Raw genomic sequence first — 26,276 nt, 5'->3', positions numbered from 1 at the left:
TTTCATCTCTTCAATCAGACTCTCCCCCTTTTTTTTCCTTCTCTATTCTGTTATTTTATTTTTAATCAAGTGTTTTTAGTTTACCTCGGGAACTACTGAAATGGTAGAGGATAAGTTGCTAACATCTGGGTTTTTGTTTTTTTTTTCTTATTTGTATTCAAGGTTTTTTAGTTACCTTGGGAACTACCGAAACGGTAGAGGATAAGTTGTTAATTTTTGGTATTTTATCCTTATCCAAGGTTTTTTAGTTACCTTGGGAATTATTGAAATGGTAGAGGATAAGTTGCTAATCAAGCACAATTATACAGAATGGTTCTCATAATAATTTTGTTGTTTTATTTTTTCTTTTTCTTCTTTTCTGTACTCCTTGGAAAAATGTATATGCATCTTGTATCTGATATCCCTTTGTACGATATTGTTCAATAAACACAGTTTAAACAAAAATTAGGATATTCCTGATCTTAAGGCCTTGGTTCTACTTTCGCATAGCTTCTGATGCGAGAGCATTGGAAGTGGAGTGTGAGCCGAGGGTCATGTGACTATGATCCGATCTTGCGATCATATCACAGCTGCAGAGGAGAGCGTGAAGGAGCACTTTCTCCCTCTCCTCCACTGTCTCTGCGTATATCGCACTGCACATGGATGACATGCGAGTGCAGTGCGATGTTTCACACGCACCCATAGACTTGTATGGGTGTGTGTGAGCCAAGACTTGCTGGCAAATGCAGCATGCTGTGATTCATTTCTCATGCCTCTATGGCATGAGAAATGAATCACAGATGGACACTGCCCCATAGTTTAGCATTGATGCGAGTGCAATCTGATGTTTAACGGATTGCACTCGGCTATGTTAATCACAAGTGGATCTGAGGCCTAAAGGGTGCATTACACGACGTTAGTGACGCACATCCGGCGCCGGTAGCAACATCGCAGCGTGTGACACCAAGGAGCAACGATCGCAAAATCGTTCAAAAACGGTGATCGTTGACATGTCGCTCCTTTCCTTAATATCGCTGCTACCACAGATACGATGTTGTTCTTTGTTCCCGCGGCACCACACATCGCTATGTGTGACACTGCAGGAGCGACAAACATCTCCTTACCTGCGTCCACCGGCAATGCAGAAGGAAAGAGGTGGGCGGGATGCTATGTCCCGCTCATCTCCGCCCCTCCGCTTCTATTGGCCGGCCACTTAGTGACGCCGCAGTGACATCGCTATGACGCCGAACGCACCTCCCCCTTGAGGGAGGGATTGTTCGGCAGTCACAGCAACGTCGTTGACAAGGTATGTACGTGTGACGCTGCCGTAGCGATAATGTTTGCTACGGCAGCGAGCACCAAATGTCGCACGAACGACGGGGTCGGGTGCTATCGCGCTCAACAACGCTAGCAATGTCGCAGCGTTTAAAGCACCCTTTAGAGTTTTTGCACCCTAAAGCTTGTAGATGGGAGACATTAATCTCATAGTTGTTATTATGATTTTAGCTGTTAATAGATAGGATCTGTGGCTTAGCCAATTTTGTCCATCTGGCTGATGCACAGACCGCACAGTGATGTAAGTAAATGCGTTATCTTCACTACAACACTGAAAATATGTCTCCCGTAACTATAGGACTGGTCAAGTTTAGTATCACCGTGATCGTACTGACCGGTAAAATCATGATCCTGGGTCATTTTTACAATACAATGAAAATCAAACCATCCCCCCCCAAAAAAAAAATTGTCACAATTGCATTTTTCCCCATATTTCAGTATATTTTATATTAAAATGAATGATGTCATGCAAAACAACTCATCCTCAAATTCTCATATGGCTGTATGGTCGGAAAAATAAAAATTATAAGGAAAGGAATACATGAATATGCAAAAATGAAAAAATTGTCTGTCAGGAAAAGGTAAAATCAGCCCCAATGACTAATAATAATTTTGTAAAGTGATTAATTTCCTATATTTTCAGCTCCCAAAGGCAACATGCAATCAAAAACTACAGGAATGTTATCAAAATCAAAGAAGAGACTGAAAAACGTTCTTTATCCCCAGATATAAGGCGCAATCTCAGGTTCGGTCTTATCAATACATTAGTGAAGTCAGGTAATATGGAGCATGGAGTTTATGTAAGTGCTGTATATTTCACTTATGCTTTTCTTGATGAGGATTTATTTGCTGTCCAGGAAGAAATAAAAACCTTTTTCCTAAAGGCCAGTTTATAGAACACAATGTTCCCGAAATGTTAGTGTAATTTTATGTTGGAATTCTTGTCTGCGGGACATATATCTTAAGAAAGCCCTGCACAGTACACAAGCTGTGATGGATTTGGGTTAATCATTCCTGAAGAATGCGACTTGAGTTATACTTGTTAAGAAATGAATTACTACCTGTTTAACATACCAGACGTATGACAGATCTTTATATCAAGTGATTTGCCTAACAGACGAACAATAAGTAATAGAGATTTTCATCTGGTGGCCTTTTTTTATTATTTATTAACTCTAATGAGACACAACATTGTAATATGCACATGTCTATATCTAAAAATGCAGTAAAAATATTCTTCTGAGGTTTAGGTCTCTTGAAGTAGGGGGCCAGTATACATATGGCCCCAAGTTGCTTTCTTTTTGAGCCCAATGGTGGTTTGTCAGGTGGTGAACAAATAGCCACAGATTACGTGTTGATATTCTCATCTTATAAAATGATGGCATTTTGTTAGGAAATGCAATTGTTTTCTGATCTGTGGAGGTCCTACTTCAGGAACTTCTAAGAATAAAAACCTAATTGCTCCCACTTACATTAGACTACCCTCAGATCAATCCGCCGATATCAATGGGTTCAGCTGAAAGACTAATGTGTATGGGGTTCCATAAAAAATGATGGTCAGGCCTTTTGTCCTTTAAGGCACCACATTTTTTAGAACAAAAAATTCTAAGAAAAACTGATTTGGTCAAAAAATAACAAATTTTATTAATGATTAAAAATGAATGCCGACTGGCAGAATAACTAGAACAGGGGCATCACGTGTATAAATATTAAAAAGTCAAGAACAGGTGTCACTGCATAGGTATTACAAATACTATAACTGTTAAATTATTTTGCTATAAAAAAATATAGGATAAGTGAGGATATAAAATACCATAAAGATTAGACTCAAGTGTTCACAGGTATAGTATACCTATATACTAATAATATAATAATAATAATAATAATAATAATAATAATAATAATAATAATAATATATATATATAGTATATAGTATACAATGATGTGATAACAAAAGCCAGGATATGTAGTGTTTGAAAAAAAAAATAAAAATAAATAAATAAATATATATAGTATATATACACACAGTATATATATATATATATATATATGTATATATATATATAGAGCTGACTATTGATATTATCAAGGGTCAAAACTATATATAATGTTAATAGCACTTACATAGATATGTACAGTGGTAATAGCTGTAATATACATTGTGAATATATAGTGAAAAAATGTTATGAAAAAATGTATCATTACAGCAAAAGGTATCACTTGTATGGTTTGTTATACATAGATATCCAGAGCAAGTATATAAAGAAACTGCACCAAATGGAGACATGATAGATAGGAAGTATTTACCTGTGCAGGAGAAGACCTGTGTACACATATGACGCCAGCCCCGACGCGCACGTTTCAGCGTCACCTTCATCAGGGTGACAAAGGTGACGCCGAAACGTGCGCGTCGGGGCTGGCGTCACATGTGTACACAGGAAGAATTTACCTGTGCAGGAGAAGACCTGTGTACACATGTGAAGCCAGCCCCGACGCGCACGTTTCGGCGTCACCTTCGTCACCCTGACGAAGGTGACGCCGAAACGTGTGTGTCGGGGTTGGCGTCACATGTGTACACAGGTCTTCTCCTGCACAGGTAAATACTTCCTATCTATCATGTCTCCATTCGACGCGGTTATCTTTATATACTTGCTCTGGATATCTATGTATAACAAACCATACAAGTGATACCTTTTGCTGTAATGATACATTTTTTCACTATATAGTCACAACGTATATTACAGCTATTACCATTGTACATATCCATGTAAGTGTTATTAACAGTATATATATATATATATATATATATATATATATATATATATATATATTGACCCTTGATAATATCAGTAGTCAGGTCTATATATATATGTATACATATATATATATGTGTGTATATATATATATATATATATATATATATATATATATCTTTCAAACACTACATATCCTGGCTTTTGTTATCACATGATTGCTATATATACTATACCTGTGAACACTTCAGTCTAATCTTTATGGTATTTTATATCCTCGCTTATCCTATATTTTTTTTATAGCAAAATAATTTAACAGCTATAGTATTTGTAATAACTATGCAGTGACACCTGTTCTTGACTTTTTAATATTTATACACGTGATGCCCCTGTTCTAGTTATTCTGCCAGTCGGCATTCATTTTTATTCATTAATAAAATTTGTTATTTTTTGACCAAATCAGTTTTTCTTAAGAATTTTTTTGTTCTAAAAATTTGGTGCCTTTTATTATCCTCGTAGGTCGGCTACATCCATGTGACCCATACACTATTTGAATATATATATTTGTTATTTCATATCATAAAATTTATAGTGTTGTGCATGGTCGTGTTTTTCTTTGATCAATTTCTGTATGTACTTTTGTCCTTTAAGGCCGGTGTCCCACTTGCGATTGCCTCCCATGTATCTTGCGTGAGTTTCGTGGTGCATCACCCGTCACAGAAACACACTCTGCTCACAGGAGTGGGTCAGCTGCATTGAAATGCATGCAACCGACCCGCTCCTGTGAGCAGAGTGTGAGTCCGTGACGGGTGATGCACCACGAAACTCACGCAAGATACATGCAAGGCAATCGCAAGTGGGATACCGGCCTAAGAAACATTCCACTGCTAGAGCACTCTTTTGAGTCAGGCGAAGTAGCTGCTAGCCGAACAATTGGCCGAATCCATCATTTGGCTAGCGGATATCTAAAGTGTATGGGGGCTGAAACATTCCTGGACCAGTGGTACTCTTGGCATTAAACTGAAAAACTCTTTTTACATAGTTATATAAAATGTTTTCAGACAATTATTTTTATTAATTGTTTATTATTACTTATTTGTTATCAATTCCAATAGGAAAGCTACTTTTAAATGATCATTTAGGAAACCGGAAAGAGTCGATTGAAATGCTCCAGAGATCCCTGGACCTCAGAACTAGCATTTTTGGCACAGATCACCCTTTGACTTCTGAAGTTCAGCTGTAAGTTCCATTTTTGAGTTTTCTAAATCAGTGCTGTGAGGTTATGCAATGTGTTTTGTGCAAATGTTCTACTTTATAAGTAATAATTTTCTATATGGAAACTGTATTGTGGGCTTGAAAGGTGAACATATCAGTTAAACGTGTCCGCTTGGTGGGAACATGTAAGGCTCATTGTTTGTTTGTTTTTGTTTAAAAAAGGTTGTCGGGTTGGCACAACATCTTTAATCCTTAAAGGAGCTTTTTGGGAATAAAATAAAAAAAATAATAAACATATAAAATATTGTCATAGATAAATTCCTAAATATGTTTAATTTGAAAATCACACTCATTGTGACTGAGGAGGTAATCATTATTTTACATTGAAATGGCCACCGTACGTCTGTCCATGAAGAATAAAAAAGTTGTGGCTCTTGGAATAAGGGGAGCAAAACACAAAAGTGCAAATATGGAAAGTCGGTCGAGTGTGGGCTAAATGGTTAATGTTCTGCAGACAAGTGTAATTTGCTAATCAAAGTTTTTTAGAATTTTTTTTCATAATGGCATTTTTTTTTGTTTTCTGTTCCAAAAGAACCACTTTTTAAGGCACATTATCTAACAATCTGTAAACTTTGTGCAGAATTATTAGGCAATTTCTATTTTTGTTGACTAATTTTATTATTGCACAACTGTAGTGCTGTCGACCAATCCAAAAGGTTAATCTACCTGAATTTACTGTATAAGAAAATAAAAATAAGGTTTTGTCTTCCTTAGGAGAATATCTGCGTGTGCATAATTATTGAGCAATTACAGGTGCATCTCAATAAATTAGAATATCATCAAAAAGTTAATTTATTTCAGTAATTCAATACAAAAAGGGAAACGCATATATTATATAGAGTCATTACACACACAGAGGGATCTATTTCAAGTGTTTATTTCTGTTAATGTTGATGATTATGGCTTACAACCAATGAAAACCCAAAAAACATTATCTCAGAAAATTAGAATATTATATAAAACCAACTGAAAATATGATTTTAAATGCAGAAATGTTGGAGCCTGCTGAAATGTATGTACAGTAAATGCACTCAATACTTGGTTGGGCCTCCGTTTGCATGAATTACTGCATCAATGTGGTATGGCATGGAGGTGATCAGCCTGTGGCACTACTGAGGTGTTATAGAAGCTCAGGTTGCTTTGATAGCAGCCTTCAGCTTGTCTGCATTGTTGGGTCTGATGTCTCTCATCTTCCTCTTCACAATACCCCATAGATTTTCTATGGGGTTTTGGTCAGGCGAGTTTGCTAGCCAATCAAACACCGTCATACTGTGGTTATTAAACCAGGTATTGGTACTTTTGGCAGTGTGGACAGGTGCCAAGTCCTGCTGGATAATGACATTTCCATCTCCACAAAGCTTGTCGGCAGAGGGAAACATGAAGTGCTCTAAAATTTCCTGGTAGACGGCTATGCTGACTTTGGTCTTGATAAAACACAGTGGACCTACACCAGCAGATGACATGGCTCCCCAAAACGTCACTGATTGTGCAAACTTCACACTAGACCTCAAGCAGCTTGGATTGTGTCCTCTCTACTCTTCCTCCAGACTCTGGGACCTTGATTTCCAAATTAAATGCAAATTTTACTTTCATCTGAAAACCACATCTTGGACCACTGAGCAATAGTCAAGTTCCTTTTCTCCTTGTCCCAGGTAAGATGCTTCTGGCGTTGTTTGTTGGTTATGAGTGGCTTGACACAAGGAATGCGACACTTGTACTCGTAGCCCATGTCCTGGATACGTCTGCGTGTGGTGGCTCTTGAAGCACTGACTCCAGCAGCAGTCCACTCCTTGTGACTCTCCCCCAAATTATTGAATGGCCTTTTCTTAACAATCCTTTCAAGACTGCTGTTACCCCGGTTACTTGTGCACCTATTTCTACCACACTTTTTCCTTCCACTGAACTTTACATTAATATTCTTGGATACAGCATTCAGTTGAACAGCCAGCTTTTTTTAGCAATGACCTTGTGTGGCTTACCCCCTTGTGGAGTGTGTCAATGACTGCCTTCTGGACATCTGTTAAGTCAGCAGTCTTCCTCATGATTGTGTAGACTACTAAAACAGACTAAGGAACCATTTTAAACACTTAAGAAGCCTTTGCAGATGTTTTGTGGTAATTATTCCAATTTTCTGAGATAATGATTTTTGGGTTTTTATTGGCTGTAAGCCATAATCATCAACACTAACAGAAATATACACGTGAAATAGATCACTCTGTGTGTAATGACTCTATATAATATATGCGTTTCCCTTTTTGTATTGAATTACTGAAATAAATTAACTTTTTGATGATATTCTAATTTATTGAGATGCACTTGTATTAATGTGTAGAATTATTATGCAATCATATGGAAAACATATTTTCCCATCTCAATTGTAATTGTTTCTTTACATCTGTGAGAATAATAACCAAAATGTACAAAAATACATTTCTTACATTTAGAAAAAAAATAAATTGAAACAAATCTGTGACCAATATAATCACCTTTTCTTTTCTAAAACAGTCAGAAGCCTTCCATGGAGTCAGTTTCTTAATCTGTTGATTAAAAGGGTATTCCCATCTCTAAGATCCTATCCCAATATGTAGTAGGTGTATTAATAATAATATTAGCAAATGCCTCCAATTAGAAATATAGTATAGTTCTTCTAATATGTCTCTTATCTCATGTGCAGGGCATTGCAGCACCTTAGGTATCCATGGTTACATCCACTCATATAGTGACAGTTAGTTAGTTGCTCGTGGTGTAACCATGGATACCTAAGCTGCAATGCCCTGCACATGAGGCAAGAGACATGGCTATATCAGGTGAGCTATACTACATTTCTAATTGGAGGTATTTGCTAATATTATTCTTACATCAACTACATATTGGGATAGGGTCTGGGAGATGGGAATACCCTTATACACTTTTTGGGCAGCACTAGCCCCAGCCTTCCAGACACTGTTCAGAGACGGGAATGTTTTGTTGTAAGATATGCCTAATTCATTAAGAAGTGTGCACCTCTTAATGAACTAGGCACATCTTATTCCAGAGGTGCCTTCATTAACATTGGTGTACAAGACACCAGTCTTAATAAGTCAAGATCCAAATGTTCCTCAGGTTTCCTGTGGTCATTTTTCCATTGCGTTAGTCTTTACAGATAAAACCCATACGATATTAATTTAATGTGTAATACTTACTACTAAATGCATGACTGACTATGAATGACTCCGTGACACATGGAGCATTATATGGTGGAGCTGAAATAAAGCTGGATTACACATTCACACAGTGTTGTACCTTCACTTTTAGCAAATCTTTTCTAGGAAACTGAGTGGGCTTTTTTTGGAATTCTGCCTTTTTTGATTTCCTTCTTGATATAATCCATACTAAGTAAGTTATCCATAATTATATGTATCCTATCTTAGCACTTTATGTTTTGTCTGGCAAGAATAAAGCTTCAGTTATGCTATAGTGCAATTTCAAACAAAGCTTTTTTGTAGCGTTTTTATGTGAACTGCTTAAAAATGTTTTTGCATTGTTTCTTATTGTCTCCAGTGGAGAAAACTGCAATAAACAGGACTGGGCAACAATTTTAGGCATGCGCAGAAAAGTGCTGCAAAGCAAGAATGCTTTAAAAACTAAAAGGGTCAATAGTTTTTTTCAGAGAGTGAACAAGAAATTTAAATCAAATCAATATTTGGTTGACCACTATTACCTATAAAACAGCATTAGTTCTTCTAGGTCCACTTTTTCAGGGTCCATCAGTTCTTCTAGGTCCACTTCTTCAGGGTCCATCAGTTCTTCTAGGTCCACTTCTTCAGGGTCCATAAGTTCTTCTAGATCCACTTCTTCAGGGTCTATAAGTTCTTCTAGGTCCACTTCTTCAGGGTCCATAAGTTCTTCTAGATCCACTTCTTCAGGGTCTATAAGTTCTTCTAGGTCCACTTCTTCAGGGTCAATCAGTTCTTCTGGATCCACTTCTTCAGGGTCCATCAGTTCTTCTAGATCCACTTCTTCAAGGTCCATCAGTTCTTCTAGGTCCACTTCTTCAGGGTCCATGAGTTCTTCTAGGTCCACTTCTTCAGTGTCCATCAGTTCTTCTAGGTCCACTTCTTCAGGGTCCATAAGTTTTTCTAGGTCCACTTGCAACACAGTGTTTAAAGGAACTCACCAGTGAGGTTGTGTCACACGGTGACTACCGGGGTTCTGGCAGGTACACAGGAACCCCCAACGAGTGCTGCAATACACTGGGGGCACAATACAACGGTGGGCCCTAGCACTAGGGAAAGGGGAGCAGGGTCACCTCCTAAAAGAACCTGAGGCTGATCCCTGCACTTCCTAACGTCCCTATATGGGTTCTTTCATCCCGTCGCCAATCACGTACCTATCCTTGTCTTTCCCTTGGCTACACCTTGTCTAGTGAGCAGGGCAGCGGAAATGCTAATCACACTCTAGGTTAAAGACACATAGAGGATTAGACAGACGGGTAAAATAAACAGAAATCATACAAAGCACTCCAAACGACAGGAGCAAGTAATGAGGAATGGACCGGTGAGGAAAACCAAAAAAGAAATAAGGTAGGGAAAAACACCACTCCTATTTCAAACAACCAACTCCAGAAACATATCTCAAATGACTTCCTGGTCCACAGGTCACATGTTTCCTCTGGAGGCAAGCTAATCAGAAGCAACTACCAGCACTTACCTAGGCTGGAAAAGGTGTCTTTATAGCAGAGGTGATTACCAACACAGAAGAGCTGGCTATAGCTTAAGGCCACGTCATGCTAAGCAACATCGCTAGCAACATCACTACTGAGGCACGACTTTTGTGACGTAACAGCGATGTTGCTAGTGATGTCACTGTGTGTGACATCCAGCAACAACCTGGCCCCTGCTGTGAGGTCGCTGGTTGTTGCTGAATGTCCTGGTCCCTTTTTTAGTTGCTGCTCTCCTGCTGTGAAGCACACATCGCTGTGTGTGACAGTGACAGAGCAACAACTGAATGTGCAGTGAGCAGGGAGCTGGCCTCTGCGGACTCTGGTAACCAATGTAAATATCGGGTAAACAAGAAGCCCTTTCCTTAGTTACCCGATATTTACCTTCGTTACCAGCGTCCGCCGCTCTCACGCTGTCAGTGCCGGCTCCTGCTCTCTGCACACGTAGCCGGAGTACACATCGGGTAATTAACCGATTAATTCTGCACATCTGAATGGGGATAGCTCTCCCATTCTCCTGTCTTCATTTGTTCAGTAAATATCCAGGATATGATGTGCCACTTGTCAGTGTGATAACACCAGGCCTCATGTTGTTATTGCTGCTGTGAGCAACCTACGGGTCCTAAACATGGTATCATGAGCTGCACCATCTTCGGATTTGTCTCCCATGGAGCAAATCTGAAACATCATTAGTAAGCACTTGCAAAGGTTGCTGCCAGCAGCAGATCTTGATGATTTGTACTCTCAAGTGCATTCAGAATGGTAGAACATTTTTCGTTCAGCCATGTGTAAGCTCACTGATAGCATGCTAAGGTGTGTAAGTGCATGTATTTCTGCTTTTGGCGCTCGTACTCCATACTGAATAAATCAAGTTTTTTCTTCATTTAAGGTCATGATTTTTCCTTCTTGGCTTTGCAGTTTTATTAGTGAGGAGTGTGCTTAGATACATGTAAAATTAACATTGAGTAATCAGTGTCATTCTGTATGTGTGTAATTTGCACATGTAAGGGCTATAATAGTGTCAGAATTGTGCATCTAATGATTATATCAATGGGGTCACATTGCATACCTCGATTGACCAAGGCTGTGATGCGACCATTGCAAATAATCCAACTCTTTTTGATGGCAGAAAACTTTGTGACTTGTATGTGACCTGCCTATACTTTGGATAATTGTTAGTGCTAAATCACAGTACTAAAATTGTTGTGTAACAGCAAATCGAACAAATGTTTTTGATTGCCTTGTAGTTAGTGTTGAGCGGACCCGAACTTGAAAAGTCCGGTTCCGCGCGGTTTGAGCGTCCGATCCGGGTCCGACCGGGACCCGGGAATCCGGCTGCACGATCCGGGTTCGGGTTTTCTTTTTTTTTTTTTTCTCTCTCTCTCTCTCTCTCTCTCTCACTCTCTCACTCTCTCACTCTCTCTCTCCCCGGACCCGGATTATTAGCAATCCGCTCAACTCTACTTGTAGTCAAAGCCTTAAGAACTGAAGGAGGGTAGCTCGTCAATTCAATTAAAATGGAAAACGACACATAATACATATGAATAAACAGAGCTGATTTCTTTTAGACCACAGTCACATTGTTTCAAGGTTTCATTCTCCTACCTTTAGTGTTGTGAAAAAAAAACAGGAAGGTAAAACATTTTCATACGAAAAGTATGGGAATGGTTCACCTTTCCTATATGATTTCAATCTGAATGTAACGGTCTTGTGTGACGCATGTGACGGATGCGTTGTAAATAGTGTGATACAAAGGCAACGGATTCCTGTGAAATAACACGTTGCGTTAAGCCAAGAGAGAGAGAGAGAGCCCCCATCATCACTGCACACACCCCGGCACTACCGCTCCCATCATCACCACACACACCGCCAGCACTAACGCTCCCATCATCACCGCACACACCGCCGGCACTACCACCCCCATCATCACTGCACACACCCCCGCACTACCGCCCTCATAATCACCGCACACACCACCGGCACTACCGTTCTCATCATCACCGCACACACCACCGACACTACTGCTCCCATCATCACCGCCCACACTACCACCCCCATCATCACTGAACACACACAAGCACTACCGCTCCCATCATCATCACTGCACACACCCCGGCACTACCGCACTCATAATCACCGCACACACCGCCGGCACTACCGCTCCCATCATCACCGCACACACCGCCGGCACTACCACCCCCATCATCACTGCACACACCGCCGGCACTACCACCCCCATCATCACTGCGCACACACAAGCACTACCGCTCCCATCATCATCACTGCACTCAGCCCGACACTACCGCATCCATCATCTCCGCACATACACCGGCACAACCGCACCCATCATCATTACTGCACACACCCCGGCACTACCGCACTCATCATCACTGCACACACCGGCACTACCGCCCCCATCATCACCGCACACACGCAGGCACTACCACACTCATCACCGCATACACACCGGCACTACTGCACCCATCATCACCGCACATGCAGGCACTACCTCACTTATCATCACCACACACACACAGGCATTACCTCAGTGACGTACCTGCTGACAGCACGACTCACTTCAGTTGCTGCCTGGAGCTGACAGAGAGCGGCGGTGTTCTACGGCCGCTCCTGTCAGCTTCAGGTAGCAGAGCTGAGTGCGTCGCGGGACCTCGTGTGGATTACGCTGGACCTGGAGGGGTATTTGGGGATTACAAAAGTGGTGAAAGAGGGTGTTTTTTTTATCATTTATTCCAAATAAAGTATTTTTTCGGGTGTATGTGTTTATTTACTTTCACTTACAGGTTAATCATTGTGGATTTCTCATAGACGCCTGCCGTGATTAACCTAGGATTTAGTGGCAGCTATGGGCTGCCGTTTACTCCTTATTACCTCGATTGCCACCACACCAGGGCAATTCGGGATGAGCCGGGTAGAGTCCTGGTACTGTCGCATCTAAAGGATGCGGCAATCCCGGGCGGCTGCTGGCTGATAGTTTTAGTCTGGGGGCTCCCCATCCTGAGAATACCAGCCTTCAGCCGTGTGGCTTTACCTTGGCTGGTATCAAAATTAGGGGGGACCGCACGCCGATTTTTTAAATTATTTATTTATTTATTGTACTGCACGATATAGACCCGCCCACTGATGGCTGTGATTGGTTGCAGTGAGACAGCTGTCACTCAGCGTGGGGTCAGGTCTGACTACAACCAATCATAGGCACCAGTGGGCAGGGGAAGCAGTGAATACTAGATGGAATAATGAGCGGCCGGCATTTTCAAAAGAGGAGAAGCCGCCGGAGCTTTGTGACAACTGTGCAGCATCGCGCCCGTGATCGGTGACTATGACAGAGGGGGTGAGAGGGGCGAGAGAGACCAAGAGTGATTTTAAATGATTTAGATCGTTCTGCTGGACATGCTGAGCTTAGCGCATAGCGGCGGAATCCGCCACCATAGACAATCATTAGACACCTTGCACCCGAACCTGTATCAAAATAACGACGCAGCGTCGTCCAGCGGATGGAACGCAGACACTTGCGTTACAGTGCGTCGTCAATACAAGTCTATGGAGAATAGCACAGTGCGTTAACGGACTGCGCTATTCTCTATAGCGGCAGATTGCGCTGAACGCAGGTGTGAAAGCGGCCTAATATTCACTACCAGAGATAGTTTTGTATTCCTACTTTTGGTTCCCCCTCTGTTCTGAATAGTGATCCTTGTGTTTTGACCTCTGCCTGTTCTCTGACTATCCTTCTGCCTGCCGTTTTTGTGCCTTGCTGCCAGATCTGGAATTGACCTCTGCCTGGTTTCCTGACTACGTCCTTGTCTGTCGATTTTGTCCCTGTTCTGCATCTCCTGGTTTGACCCTGCCTGACAACTACGCTTCTCTAGACTGCAGTCTTCCGCAGGTAGTGATCTCCGGGGCCCTGTGTAATTCCAAATCCTTGTATAGGGGTTAAAGGGTTTTGGGGTTCTCGGGGTCCTGCTTTGTGAAGGCTGTCCTGCAGCCTGTCCGTGACAGACGCCAGTCTGTGGTTCCAGGCAGGCGTTACAAATGGTGAGGGTGTTGTGCTGAAAGTGTGAGGCTAGGTGTCACTCAGGAAGATCTGATACTGCGACAGCTGGCCCCAGGGGTACAGACACTGACAGTCTGTACAATCACAGATGCAGCCAGGAAGGCTGACCAGTACGGATAGTTGCAGCGGCAACCAGATACAGCTGGTACGACATTTGCAGTCAGTGCACGAAATAACAATACCAATTGGGAATTCCTATACATTTATGTGTTTTGTGTCCGTTTTTAATGTATATCAATAAATGTGTTTTTTTATATTAGGTTAGGGGGATTAGTTTATGTGAGCTTATACGACTAGTTGAAGCAGCGAGTTCGGCAGATACGGCTGGTATGGATAGTTGCAGCAGCGGGTTCGGCAGATACAGCTGGTACAGATAATTGCAGCAGCGGTTACATCAGGTACTGAAACTTAGATGGGTATGAGTAATGCGCTTCACAGCAATATAGCAGCAGCAGCGGCACAAGGACCTGACAACTAGCAACATATAGACCACGTTACCCAGACACCTGCCATAAGGGGAGGGTGCTTTAAATACTTAGTGGCTATTAGCCATAGAAAAAACCCTAAACATACCCCAAAGTATTACTCAATTATATTCTAGAAGCTGTAGTAGGAGAGAAAAGGCGCAATAGGGTCTTACCCGATTTACAGGGCAGAGGGAAAAAGGGTTAAAACACACTCACCTGGCTGCGTTGTGCCAGTCACAACCCCTTAGAGAACGTGGATGAGTGCTTTAGTGGTTCAGCAGCGGCCCCGTGTCTGAGCAAAGGATATCAAAGTGTAGACTGGAGGAAAAACGGGTTTAAAAACCGCGCTAGGAAACCACGAGCAAGGATGTAAATGAATATTTTTCTTTTATTTAGATAATTCCAACGCGTTTCGGAGACCCATCTGTCTCCTTCCTCAGGGAAAAAACGCGTTGGAATTATCTAAATAAAAGAAAAATATTCATTTACATCCTTGCTCGTGGTTTCCTAGCGCGGTTTTTAAACCCGTTTTTCCTCCAGTCTACACTTTGATATCAATTATATTCTAATTATATACTACAGTGGGAATAATTTTATAATGCAAGGTTATTGACATATAAAGGACACATTTTAAAATGCAAAGGAGCATGTTTATAAACAGTAAATGCAGAGCAGTGTGGTCATATACAATGATAACATAAATTTCAGAGACTAATGGAAGACAAAAAACGCTGAGGTATACCAAGTTACAATAGACAAAATACCTCATATATGGTACGTAGTGAGGTGTGCCCCACAACAGCATCAATAGACCATTATTAATAATCAATGGGGACATAATGCATAACCATATTGTAAGTAACCTGGTTCTTTCACAAGGTGCATCTCAAAACCCAGACATAATAGATATAATAAGGTGCTTGTGCAGAAAAATAATTCATAGGTCTATAGATAAAAAATTCAGAACCAAGATCCAAGACATACAGTTAGGTCCAGAAATATTTGGACAGTGACACAAGTTTTGTTATTTTAGCTGTTTACAAAAACATGTTCAGAAATACAATTATATATATAATATGGGCTGAAAGTGCACACTCCCAGCTGCAATATGAGAGTTTTCACATCCAAATCGGAGAAAGGGTTTAGGAATCATAGCTCTGTAATGCATAGCCTCCTCTTTTTCAAGGGACCAAAAGTAATTGGACAAGGGACTCTAAGGGCTGCAATTAACTCTGAAGGCGTCTCCCTCGTTAACCTGTAATCAATGAAGTAGTTAAAAGGTCTGGGGTTGATTACAGGTGTGTGGTTTTGCATTTGGAAGCTGTTGCTGTGACCAGACAACATGCGGTCTAAGGAACTCTCAATTGAGGTGAAGCAGAACATCCTGAGGCTGAAAAAAAAGAAAAAATCCATCAGAGAGATAGCAGACATGCTTGGAGTAGCAAAATCAACAGTCGGGTACATTCTGAGAAAAAAGGAATTGACTGGTGAGCTTGGGAACTGAAAAAGGCCTGGGCGTCCACGGATGACAACAGTGGTGGATGATCGCCGCATACTTTCTTTGGTGAAGAAGAACCCGTTCACAACATCAACTGAAGTCCAGAACACTCTCAGTGAAGTTGGTGTATCTGTCTCTAAGTCAACAGTAAAGAGAAGACTCCATGAAAGTAAATACAAAGGGTTCACATCTAGATTCAAACCATTCATCAATTCCAAAAATAGACAGGCCAGAGTTAAATTTGCTGAAAAACACCTCATGAAGCCAGCTCAGTTCTGGAAAAGTATTCTATGGACAGATGAGACAAAGATCAACCTGTACCAGAATGATGGGAAGAAAAAAGTTTGGAGAAGAAAGGGAACGGCACATGATCCAAGGCATACCACATCCTCTGTAAAACATGGTGGAGGCAACGTGATGGCATGGGCATGCATGGCTTTCAATGGCACTGGGTCACTTGCGTTTATTGATGACATAACAGCAGACAAGAGTAGCCGGATGAATTCTGAAGTGTACCGGGATATACTTTCAGCCCAGATTCAGCCAAATGCCGCAAAGTTGATCGGACGGCGCTTCATAGTACAGATGGACAATGACCCCAAGCATACAGCCAAAGCTACCCAGGAGTTCATGAGTGCAAAAAAGTGGAACATTCTGCAATGGCCAAGTCAATCAGCAGATCTTAACCCAATTGAGCATGCATTTCACTTGCTCAAATCCAGACTTAAGACGGAAAGACCCACAAACAAGCAAGACCTGAAGGCTGCGGCTGTAAAGGCCTGGCAAAGCATTAAGAAGGAGGAAACCCAGCGTTTGGTGATGTCCATGGGTTCCAGACTTAAGGCAGTGATTGCCTCCAAAGGATTCGCAACAAAATATTGAAAATAAAAATATTTTGTTTGGGTTTGGTTTATTTGTCCAATTACTTTTGACCTCCTAAAATGTGGAGTGTTTGTAAAGAAATGTGTACAATTCCTACAATTTCTATCAGATATTTTTGTTCAAACCTTCAAATTAAACGTTATAATCTGCACTTGAATTCTGTTGTAGAGGTTTAATTTCAAATCCAATGTGGTGGCATGCAGAGCCCAACTCGCGAAAATTGTGTCACTGTCCAAATATTTCTGGACCTAACTGTACTAACATGAAGGAACCACCAGGTGGAGAACCAATATACTGGCAAAATTGCAGATCCACCTCTGGAGGCCATGCAGACCACACTGCCTTTCACCTCAACGCGTTTCGCATCAGCTTCATTGGGAAGTGCCATAAGCTAAGAGGCACTTTCGGATAAGGGCGTACTGGTCCTTTAAGAAAAGGTGCACGTGCACCCTAGGAGAGCTCCCAAGAGGCTTGTGCGGTGTGTGCAGGCTTCGGGAGTCAGGAGTGGGATCCGGGGATGGAGCAGCCCCCGCTGAGCGACCAGGAAGGTGAGAGTATCGGCATCCCTGCTGGGGGAAGGGGGCAGGACAGTGCGGGGATGCCAGAGCCTGTATTACACTGAGACAGATCTGTAGAATATCATTGTTAATTCAGTCTTAGCTACAATATGGCAAACCTTTAGGACAGAAATTGTTTTGTTTTCATTGTCTAAAAGAGAAGTGAAGCTAATCTAAAACCGATGTGCAGCGCAGTATTATGTGCTAAATCTATATCTCAAAGTGTTCCTGAACTTGAGATGTGCTTCTGTTATGAAGCGGGCTTTACACGCTGTGATCTTGCTAGCGAGATCGCTAGCGTGCGTGCCCGCCCCCATCGTTTGTGCGACACGGGCATATTGCTGCCCCTCGCGCACAAAATCGCGCATCCCCGTCACACATACTGACCTGCATAGCGACGTCGCTCTGGCCGGCAATCCGCCTCCTTTCTAAGGGGGCGGTTCGTTTGGCGTCAGAGCGACGTCACTAAGCGGCCGCCCAATCAAAGCGGAGGGGCGGATATGAGTGGGACGAACATCCCGCCCACCTCCTTCCTCATTGCTGGCGGGACGCAGGTAAGGTGAGGTTCCTCGTTCCACCGGTGTCACACGAAGGAATGTGTGCTGCCGCAGGAACGACGAACTACATCGCCCAAGCATCAGCAACGAGAATTGGGAAGGGACCCCCATGTCACCGATGAGCGATTTTGAACGTTTTTGCGACAATTCAAAATCGCTCATAGGAGTCACACAACGAGATTGCTCGGCCGGATGTGCGTCACAAATTCCGTGACCCCAACGAGATCGCTGTAGCGAAATCGTAGCGTGTAAAGCCACCTTAAGCCCCTTTTTCTGGTCACCGAAATTGGGAAAAAGGTTACAAACTTTTATAGGAAAAAAGGTGTGGGCCAACATTTTTTACTTTTTACTTCATAAAAGTTACGTAAAGCTCTTGGTAATTTTCCCCCTAAGTGTTAAAAATGTTATAGCTGTTTACATTATACAATGATTATACTTTACAAGAAATGGCCCTATAAATTTATTATGATATGTTATAGATGCATGCAGCGTCGGACTGGCTACCGGAGGAACCTCCAGTAATACCAGGCCTGGATTCAGTTTCCTGGATTAAACTCCGGAGCTCTCACCTTAGCTCCAGAGTGCAGCCTGGACTGAACTCAGGGTTTGCAGGACTGAACTGCAAGCGCTGACTGATTCCCCTGCAATCGCGGTTCAGTTCATTGCAGCTGTGGCAGGCCGAGTTGAACTCTGAAGCTGTCACCTGAGCTCCAGAGTTTAACCCAGGTAACCGCAGCCAGGCCTGGTATTACTGGAGGTTCCTCCGGTAGCCAGTCTGATTCTGGATGCATGGTACCAGAAATCTTATGGGATTTATCGTCTCTATTTCAGTTAATAATAATGCATTATAAATTATTGATGATTATTGATAAGATACTAGTAGTTGGTTAATCGTTATGTATATTACAGGATTGTATCAATAACTAACTTTTATTTTATTGTTTAGCTGCCTGAAAGAATTACATTGCAGACCCCAATGGCTCAACAAAGTGACTGCATTGGTGGAAGATGATAATGAACTTCCAAATAAAAGTGCAGTAACACAGAGGAAATCATATAGTGCCCAATCAAAAAGACTCCACCTTACCTCTGAATATGGCGGAAAGTCCCTAGAAGTCTTACATTTCTCTTTTGAAAGTCAATCAGACGACTTTTCAATAAGGGGAAATAACCGTAAGCCGAAGTGTAATCAAGAAGAAGAAATATGTGAGCAAGTCAACTATTCGGGAGCAGTGTCTGTGTTTCCATTATTAAAATCCTTTGGAAAAAGGCCTGCATCAGTAACAAGCTGCCTGACACAGAGCCTATGTTCTCGTCCAGAGAGTGCTCGTCAGGCGTCTGTGTCAGGTCCCCATAGTGATATTCTGTCTTTAGTTTTTCTTAACAGGTCATCATCGAAATCCGAGCATTGTAAGTTAGTTCATAAATCTGCTTGGTACCATGTTCCTGGACGTTATCCAACACTGCAGACTCCTTTTCCACCCAAGAGACATCAAAGCCGTAAAGCCACCTAACTCTGCCGTGGAGTTTTTCAAGTGTCACAGAAATTTCATTCACATGTTATATAGCCCGTTATAGGTATCTGATCTCTATAAAGCTATATCTCGTTAAGCAAAATATTATTTGGCAGAGGAAACCATGGGCAATTGTTATTGCATTTATTTGACCCCACTGTTAAAAGTTTACTTTTCACAACATGTCAGAATGTTAACACTGTACTAAACCAAATTCCTTCCAAATTGATATACCAAATCTCATTGTGTAAGTGACTAATCACATCTCTTTAATGTTTTTCTTTCTGTACTTTAATACTCTGAAAATCAATAAAAATCTATTGAATAAAAAAAAAAGTTTACTTTTCATTAACCTATTGCGTACCAATTTATATTGAAACATTGACTTTTATAAAAGAAGTTATATAGTGATGGCCGAAATTATTGGCACCCTTGAAATTGTTACAGAAAATGAAGTATTTCTCCCAAAAAATTATTGTAATTACTCGTTTTGTTATACACATTGGATCAACACAAAAAAAGAGGACAAAAGGCAAATTGGACATAATTAAATACAAAACCCCCAAAATTGGCAGGACAAAATTGTTAGCACCCTCAATTTAACATTTGGTGCACACCCCTTGGAATAAATAACTGCAATCATTAACTTTCTATAACCATCAACAAGCTTCTTATGTCTCTCAACTGGAATTCTGGACTCTTCGATGCAAACTGCTCAGGTCTCTCATATGTGAGGGCTGCCTTCTCCCAACCGCAATTTTAAGATCTCTCCACAGGTCTTTATTCTTGCTTTAATTATTGTATCTTCTATAACTGTTACTTATGTTTGTTTGTATATGAACTTCTGAATTTTAAAGCGTTGCGGAATATGTTGGCGCTATAGAAATAAAACAAATTATTATTATTACAGGTGTTCAATGGGATTCAGACCCTAACCCATTGCTGGTCTCTTCAGAACTCTCCAGAACTGTTTCCATCCATTTCTCAGGGCTACTTAAAGTATGTTTTGGGTCTTTGTCTTGCTGGAAGACCTATGACCTATTATGCAATCAAAGTTTACTGACAGTGGTAACTACATTGCAGCCCAAAATCCTTTGGTAGTCTTCAGATTTCGTGATGCCTTGCTCACAGTCAATTAATGCAATGATAAAAAGAAATGAAGCAGCATCACTCACCATTTGGGTCTACGATTCTTTATTTTAAATCCATAAGATCACCAAGTTGCTGGGTGCAGGGAAGGGGGTGTGGGGAACATTAGGACAACGGCTTTTTCGCGCGTGTCAAGCCACCCTTCAACAGATCCTATCAGGTTCCCCGCTCCCCCTTCCCTGCACCACGCAACTTGGTGATCTTATGGATTTAAAATAAAGAATCGTGGACACAAATGGTGAGTGCTGCTGCTTCATTTCTTTTTATTATTGCATTGTCGTGAGTTTTCACTCTGTGCAGCCCGCCACCTATAGTCCATCTTTTTATTATCAGTAACATTGTTGCCAAGTGGAGCTAGTGGGCAAGTGGTTAGTGCAGGACCTCCACATTGTCACAGTCAGTCAATGCCCCCAGTGCCAGAGGCAGTAAACATATGTATAACAAAATGTGTAATTGTAATATTTTTTTGGGAAAAATACTTCATTTTTTGGAACAATTGAAAGGATGCCAACACTTTCGCCCATCACTGTCTTTTTAGTCAATTGAACCATTTATTACTCTATTTCTTTTGTGCTTTTGTAATCCAAAAACTTAACGTTTAATAAGACTAGATAAAACACAAACCAAAATGTGCTTGTGAATAAAAACACTGTCAGTTTGCAGTATGTCTTAGGGCCGCTTTATACACTGCGATCTCACTAGCAAGATCGCTAGCGTGCGTACCCGCCCCCATTGTTTGTGCGCCACGAGCATATCGCTGCCCGTGGCGCATAAAATCGCGCAAACCCGTCACACTACTTACCTGCATAGCGACGTTGCTGTAAATGGCGTACCGCCTCCTTTCTAAGGGGCGGTTCGTTCGGTATCACAGTGACGTCACTAAGCGGCTGCACAATAGAAGCGGAGGGGCGGAGATGAGCGGGACGTAACATCCCGCCCACCTCCTTCCTTCCTCATTGCCGGCGGCCGCAGGTAAGGTGAGGTTCCTCGTTCCTGCGGTGTCACCCATAGCGATGTGTGCTGCCGCAGGAACGACGAACAACATCGTACCAGCAGTAGCAACGATAATTGGGAATGGACCCCCATGTCACCGATAAGCGTTTTTGCACGTTTTTGCGACGATTCAAAATCGCTAATAGGTGTCACACGCAACAACATCGCTAACGTGGCCGGATGTGCGTCACAAATTCTGTAACCCCAACGAGATCGCTTTAGCAATGTCGTAGCGTGTAAAGCGGCCTTAAGGTGACCCATAAACAAAGCAATGCATTCTCAGGTAACACCTATTTTCCTACCTGGTGGGGAATGGAAATCACATAAATAGGGACCAGTACCAAAAATTAATTAAGGGCAGGAAAGACCTGGAACAGAGATCACATCAACCCCACAATTCAAACAAAGGATTGATCTCACCCAGTTCAGTTGTCAATGTCCATCCTGCTAGCGTACCGTCCACTCCGGTCAGAAGAAAAATGGGTCAGGAGCAGGCCCCTCAACAATATAGCTCCCGCCCTAACAAGGGCAGTCCACAGCTGACCCTGCACTGTGGCGTCCCCCAGTTGGTCCTGGTGCCTCCCAACTTGTTTCGCCGCATCTGGCTCTTCAGGTGATATGCGTGTACCATTTAATCCTCCAACATGACATAAACCATCCCTAACTGATCCCAGCTAGGTATATTAAATGACTTAAGGGGGGGGAGCTATATTGTTGAGGGCCAGTGCATTACTGTGAAGCAAGGCACTGCTCCTGACCCATTTTTCTTCTGACCGGAGTGGACAGTACGCTGGCAGGATGGACATTTACGACTGAATTGGGTGATATCAACCCTTTGTTTGAATTGTGTGGCTGATGTGATCTATGTTCCAGGTCTATCCTGCGCTTAATTCATTTTTGGTACCGGTCTCTATTTATGTGATTTCCATTCCCCGCTGGGTAGGAAAATAGGTGTTACCCGAGAATACATTGTTTTGTTTATGGGTCACCTAAGACACACTGCAAACTGACTGTTTTTATTCACGAGCACATTTTGGTTTGTGTTTTAGTCTCATTAAAGGTTAAGTTTTAATCACCTCATTGCTATATTCACTACATTTGTAAGGTACTCATTCTACCTAGGTGATTCTCACATTGGATTCTTTTTGTGCTTTTGTAATCCAAAAAATGTTAATGAAAACATTTAAAAAAAATAAAAGAAAATAAATATAGATTATATACTGTATAGTTCCTCTCCTTTTATTTAAAATATATATTTATTGTCATAAACACAGACACACACATACAAGTGCATCTCAATTAATTAGAATATCATGAAAAAGTTTATTTATTTCAGTAATTCAATACAAAAAGGGAAATATATATATTATATAGAGTCATTACACACAGAGTGATCTATTTCAAGTGTTTATTTCTGTTAATGTTGATGATTGTGGCTTACAGCCAATGAAAACCCAAAAGTCATTATCTTAGAAAATTAGAATATTATATAAGACCAACTGAAAAAATGATTTTAAACTCAAAAATGTTAGCGCTTACTGAAAAGTCTGTACAGTAAATGCACTCAATACTTTTTTCGGGGCTCCTTTTGCATGAATTACTGCATCAATGCGGTGTGGCATGGAGGTGATCAGCCTGTAGCACTGCTGAGGGTTTATGGAAGCCCAGGTTGCTTTGATAGCAGCCTTCAGCTCATCTGCATTGTTGGGTCTGGTGTTTCTTATCTTCCTCGTGACAATACCCCATAGATTGTGTATAAGGTTTAGGTCAGGCGAGTTTGCTGACCATTCAAACACAGTGATGCTGTGGTTATTAAACCAGGTATTGGTACTTTTGGCACTGTGGACAGGTGCCAAGTCCTGCTGGAAAATGAAATTTTCATCTCCAAAAAGCTTGTTGTCAGAGGGAAGCATGAAGTGCTCTAGAATTTCCTGGTAGACGTATGCGCTCACTTTGGTCTTGATAAAACACAGTGGACCTACACCAGCAGATGACATGGCTCCCCAAACCATAACTGATTGTGGAGACTTCACACTAAACCTCAAGCAGCTTGGATTGTGGCCTCTCCACTCTTCCTCCAAACTTTGGGACCTTGATTTCCACATGAAATGCAAAATTTACTTTCATCTGAAAACAACACCTTGGACCACTGAGCAACAGTCCAATTATTTTTCTCCTTAGCCCAGGTAAGACGCTTCTGGCGTTGTCTATTGATCATGAGTGGCTTGACACAAGGAATACGACACTTGTAGCCCATGTTCTGGATACATCTGTATGGGGTGGCTCTTGAAGCACTGACTCCAGTAGCAGTTCACTCCTTGTGAATCTCCCCCAAATTTTTGAATGGCCTTTTCTTAACAATCCTGTCAAGGCTGCAGTTATCCCGGTTGCTTGTGCACCTTTTTCTACCGCACTTTTTACTTCCGCTCAACTTTCCATTAACATGATTGGATACAGCACTCTGTGAACAGCCAGCTTCTTTAACAATGACCTCTTGTGGCTTACCCTCCTTGTGGAGTGTGTCAGTGACTGCCTTGTGGACATTTGTCAAGTTAGCAGTGTTCCCCATGATTCTATAGCCTACTGAACCAGACTAAGGGAACATTTTAAACACTTAGAAAGCCTTTGCAGGTGTTTTGTGGTAAGTATTATAATTTTCTGAGATAATGACTTTTGGGTTTTCATTGGCTGTAAGTCATAATCATCAACACTAACAGACATAAACACTTGAAATAGATCCCTCTGTGTGTAATGACTCTATATAATACAGTGGAACCTTGGTTTAAGAGTAACTTGGTTTGAGAGCGTTTTGCAAGACAAGCAAAGCTTTTTATAAATTTGTAACTTGGTTTAAGAGCAAAGGTTTGCAAGAAGAGCAAATACTCACCGTGCACACGTCTGGTTCTGTCCTTTCACTGCGCTCTGACCCGCTCTGGAGGTACCTTTTTGTGCATATGTACTGTATACTGTACACAGTAAACCATTGTACAGTACAGTATATACTATACAGCATTGTCTATCAGTTTACATTTGTGGATACAGTACTGTACTTTCTTTCTGCTAACCAGTACAGCACATTGCTTATACTGTACCTCCCGCACACCAATAATTTTATTGTAAGCTAAAGTGCAGTTTAATTTGTTTTTATGTTTTTTACTGTACTGTGCGGTATTTTGTATTAGTGTATTGTAATAATTTTATATGAATACAGGACATTATTTTGTATTACTGTAATAAGTTTGTATAAATGCAGTAAATATTTTTGGGTTGTGGAACGCATTGTCTGTGCTTCAATTTTTTCCTATGGCAAAATTCGCTTTGATATAAGAGTAACTTGGTTTAAGAGCACAGTCCCAGAACCAATTATGCTCGTAATCCAAGGTTCCACTGTATATGCGTTTCTCTTTTTGTATTTTATCTGTGCCTATTGCCTATGTCTACCTTTGCAAGCATTTTGTTACATTCCTCCAATGCATAAAAAATTAAATATACATCCAACTACTGTGTTTGCAGCTCCTAATCACCTCTGTCTCCAAGGCTATTGAAACTGATACTGCAGTAATACTGATGGTTCTGCAAACCCATCACACCCATCAAACATCCTATAACTGTCAAGTGACCTCTCTGCCAGCCTACGGCTAACTTTCTCACCTTCCCCATACATTTGAATGCTCGGCTCAGGTCTTTAATGCTCTGTTCACGTTTTAATTTTTTTACAGCAACGTATGCATCTGTCTTCTGCCACTCTGATGCCAAAAATTGTGAATAAAAACTATCCGCTCCTACCAATTAATGTGATAGAAGGTATTTAGAATATTAAAATATTTCCCTTCATATGGGTTGATCAGGGTTGTCTTACTAAGAAATCATATTGCTGCTTTTAATTCTGAGATCTCAAAACCTGAACCCAAAAGTCCTCATAGATGTAGTTACCGTGGATCCGATTAAAAGGAGGTTGTGATAGTTCACTTACTTCATGTGATAGGGGTCACTCACTTGGCTGCGTCTTAGAGGTAGCACACAGGAACACACTTATGAAACGTTTAACTGGTTTATTACATATCACATAAACCGCACTCTCGGTACACTCCACCCATGAGTTTCAAGTCCGTAAGTCTCGCAGTTCACCCGCACAGGTTCAGATTCACTTTCCTAGTATCTTAGTGGAGTTAACATCCGGCCAGTATTCGTACACGGATTTCAAGTCCGTACCTTCCAAGCATTGCAGCCCTTCCATACACTGACCCCGGTCAACGCGAAGCAAATCCTCTCTTCTCCCTCAGGTAGGCTTCAGTACCTCTGTCCACGGTCGCAGTTAGATGAATCCCTTTTCCCGCAGCAGAATCTTTCCAGGGGCTTTACACACAGCCTCCTTACAATACAGTACAAGCATGAACTGCAATGCTCGAACTGGCCAGGGGCTATAAGAGAGCTGTCCCTGGGTAGTAGAGCTATATAAAAATTGACCCGAGTAGTAGGGCTGTAGAACAGCTGTCCCGGGGTAGTAGGGCTGTATGAGAGTTGCTTCTGTTTGATGAGGCTATAAAAA

The 26,276-nt window shown here is 41.5% G+C and overlaps 1 protein-coding gene across 4 annotated transcripts in view; it reads left to right on the top strand.

Annotated features, from left to right (window-relative positions):
- LOC142303401 (putative tetratricopeptide repeat protein 41) overlaps positions 1 to 19,913 on the top strand; it is a 118,560-nt gene extending 98,647 nt beyond the window's left edge. For 3 of the 4 annotated variants that reach the window (XM_075344720.1, XM_075344721.1, XM_075344719.1), the window contains exons 14-16: positions 1,958 to 2,091; positions 5,183 to 5,306; positions 19,018 to 19,913. In XM_075344720.1, the coding sequence (XP_075200835.1) occupies positions 1,958 to 2,091; positions 5,183 to 5,306; positions 19,018 to 19,585 (826 nt within the window). In that variant the 3' untranslated portion in view covers positions 19,586 to 19,913. The remainder of the gene's footprint in view (positions 1 to 1,957; positions 2,092 to 5,182; positions 5,307 to 19,017) is intronic. The other variant, XM_075344722.1, reaches the window with a different exon arrangement.
- The last annotated feature ends 6,363 nt before the right edge of the window (positions 19,914 to 26,276 follow it).

This window comes from Anomaloglossus baeobatrachus, chromosome 4 (genome assembly GCF_048569485.1).
Source record: "Anomaloglossus baeobatrachus isolate aAnoBae1 chromosome 4, aAnoBae1.hap1, whole genome shotgun sequence".
Classification (NCBI taxonomy): domain Eukaryota; kingdom Metazoa; phylum Chordata; class Amphibia; order Anura; family Aromobatidae; genus Anomaloglossus; species Anomaloglossus baeobatrachus.
This window is presented reverse-complemented; position numbering and strand designations above follow the sequence as displayed.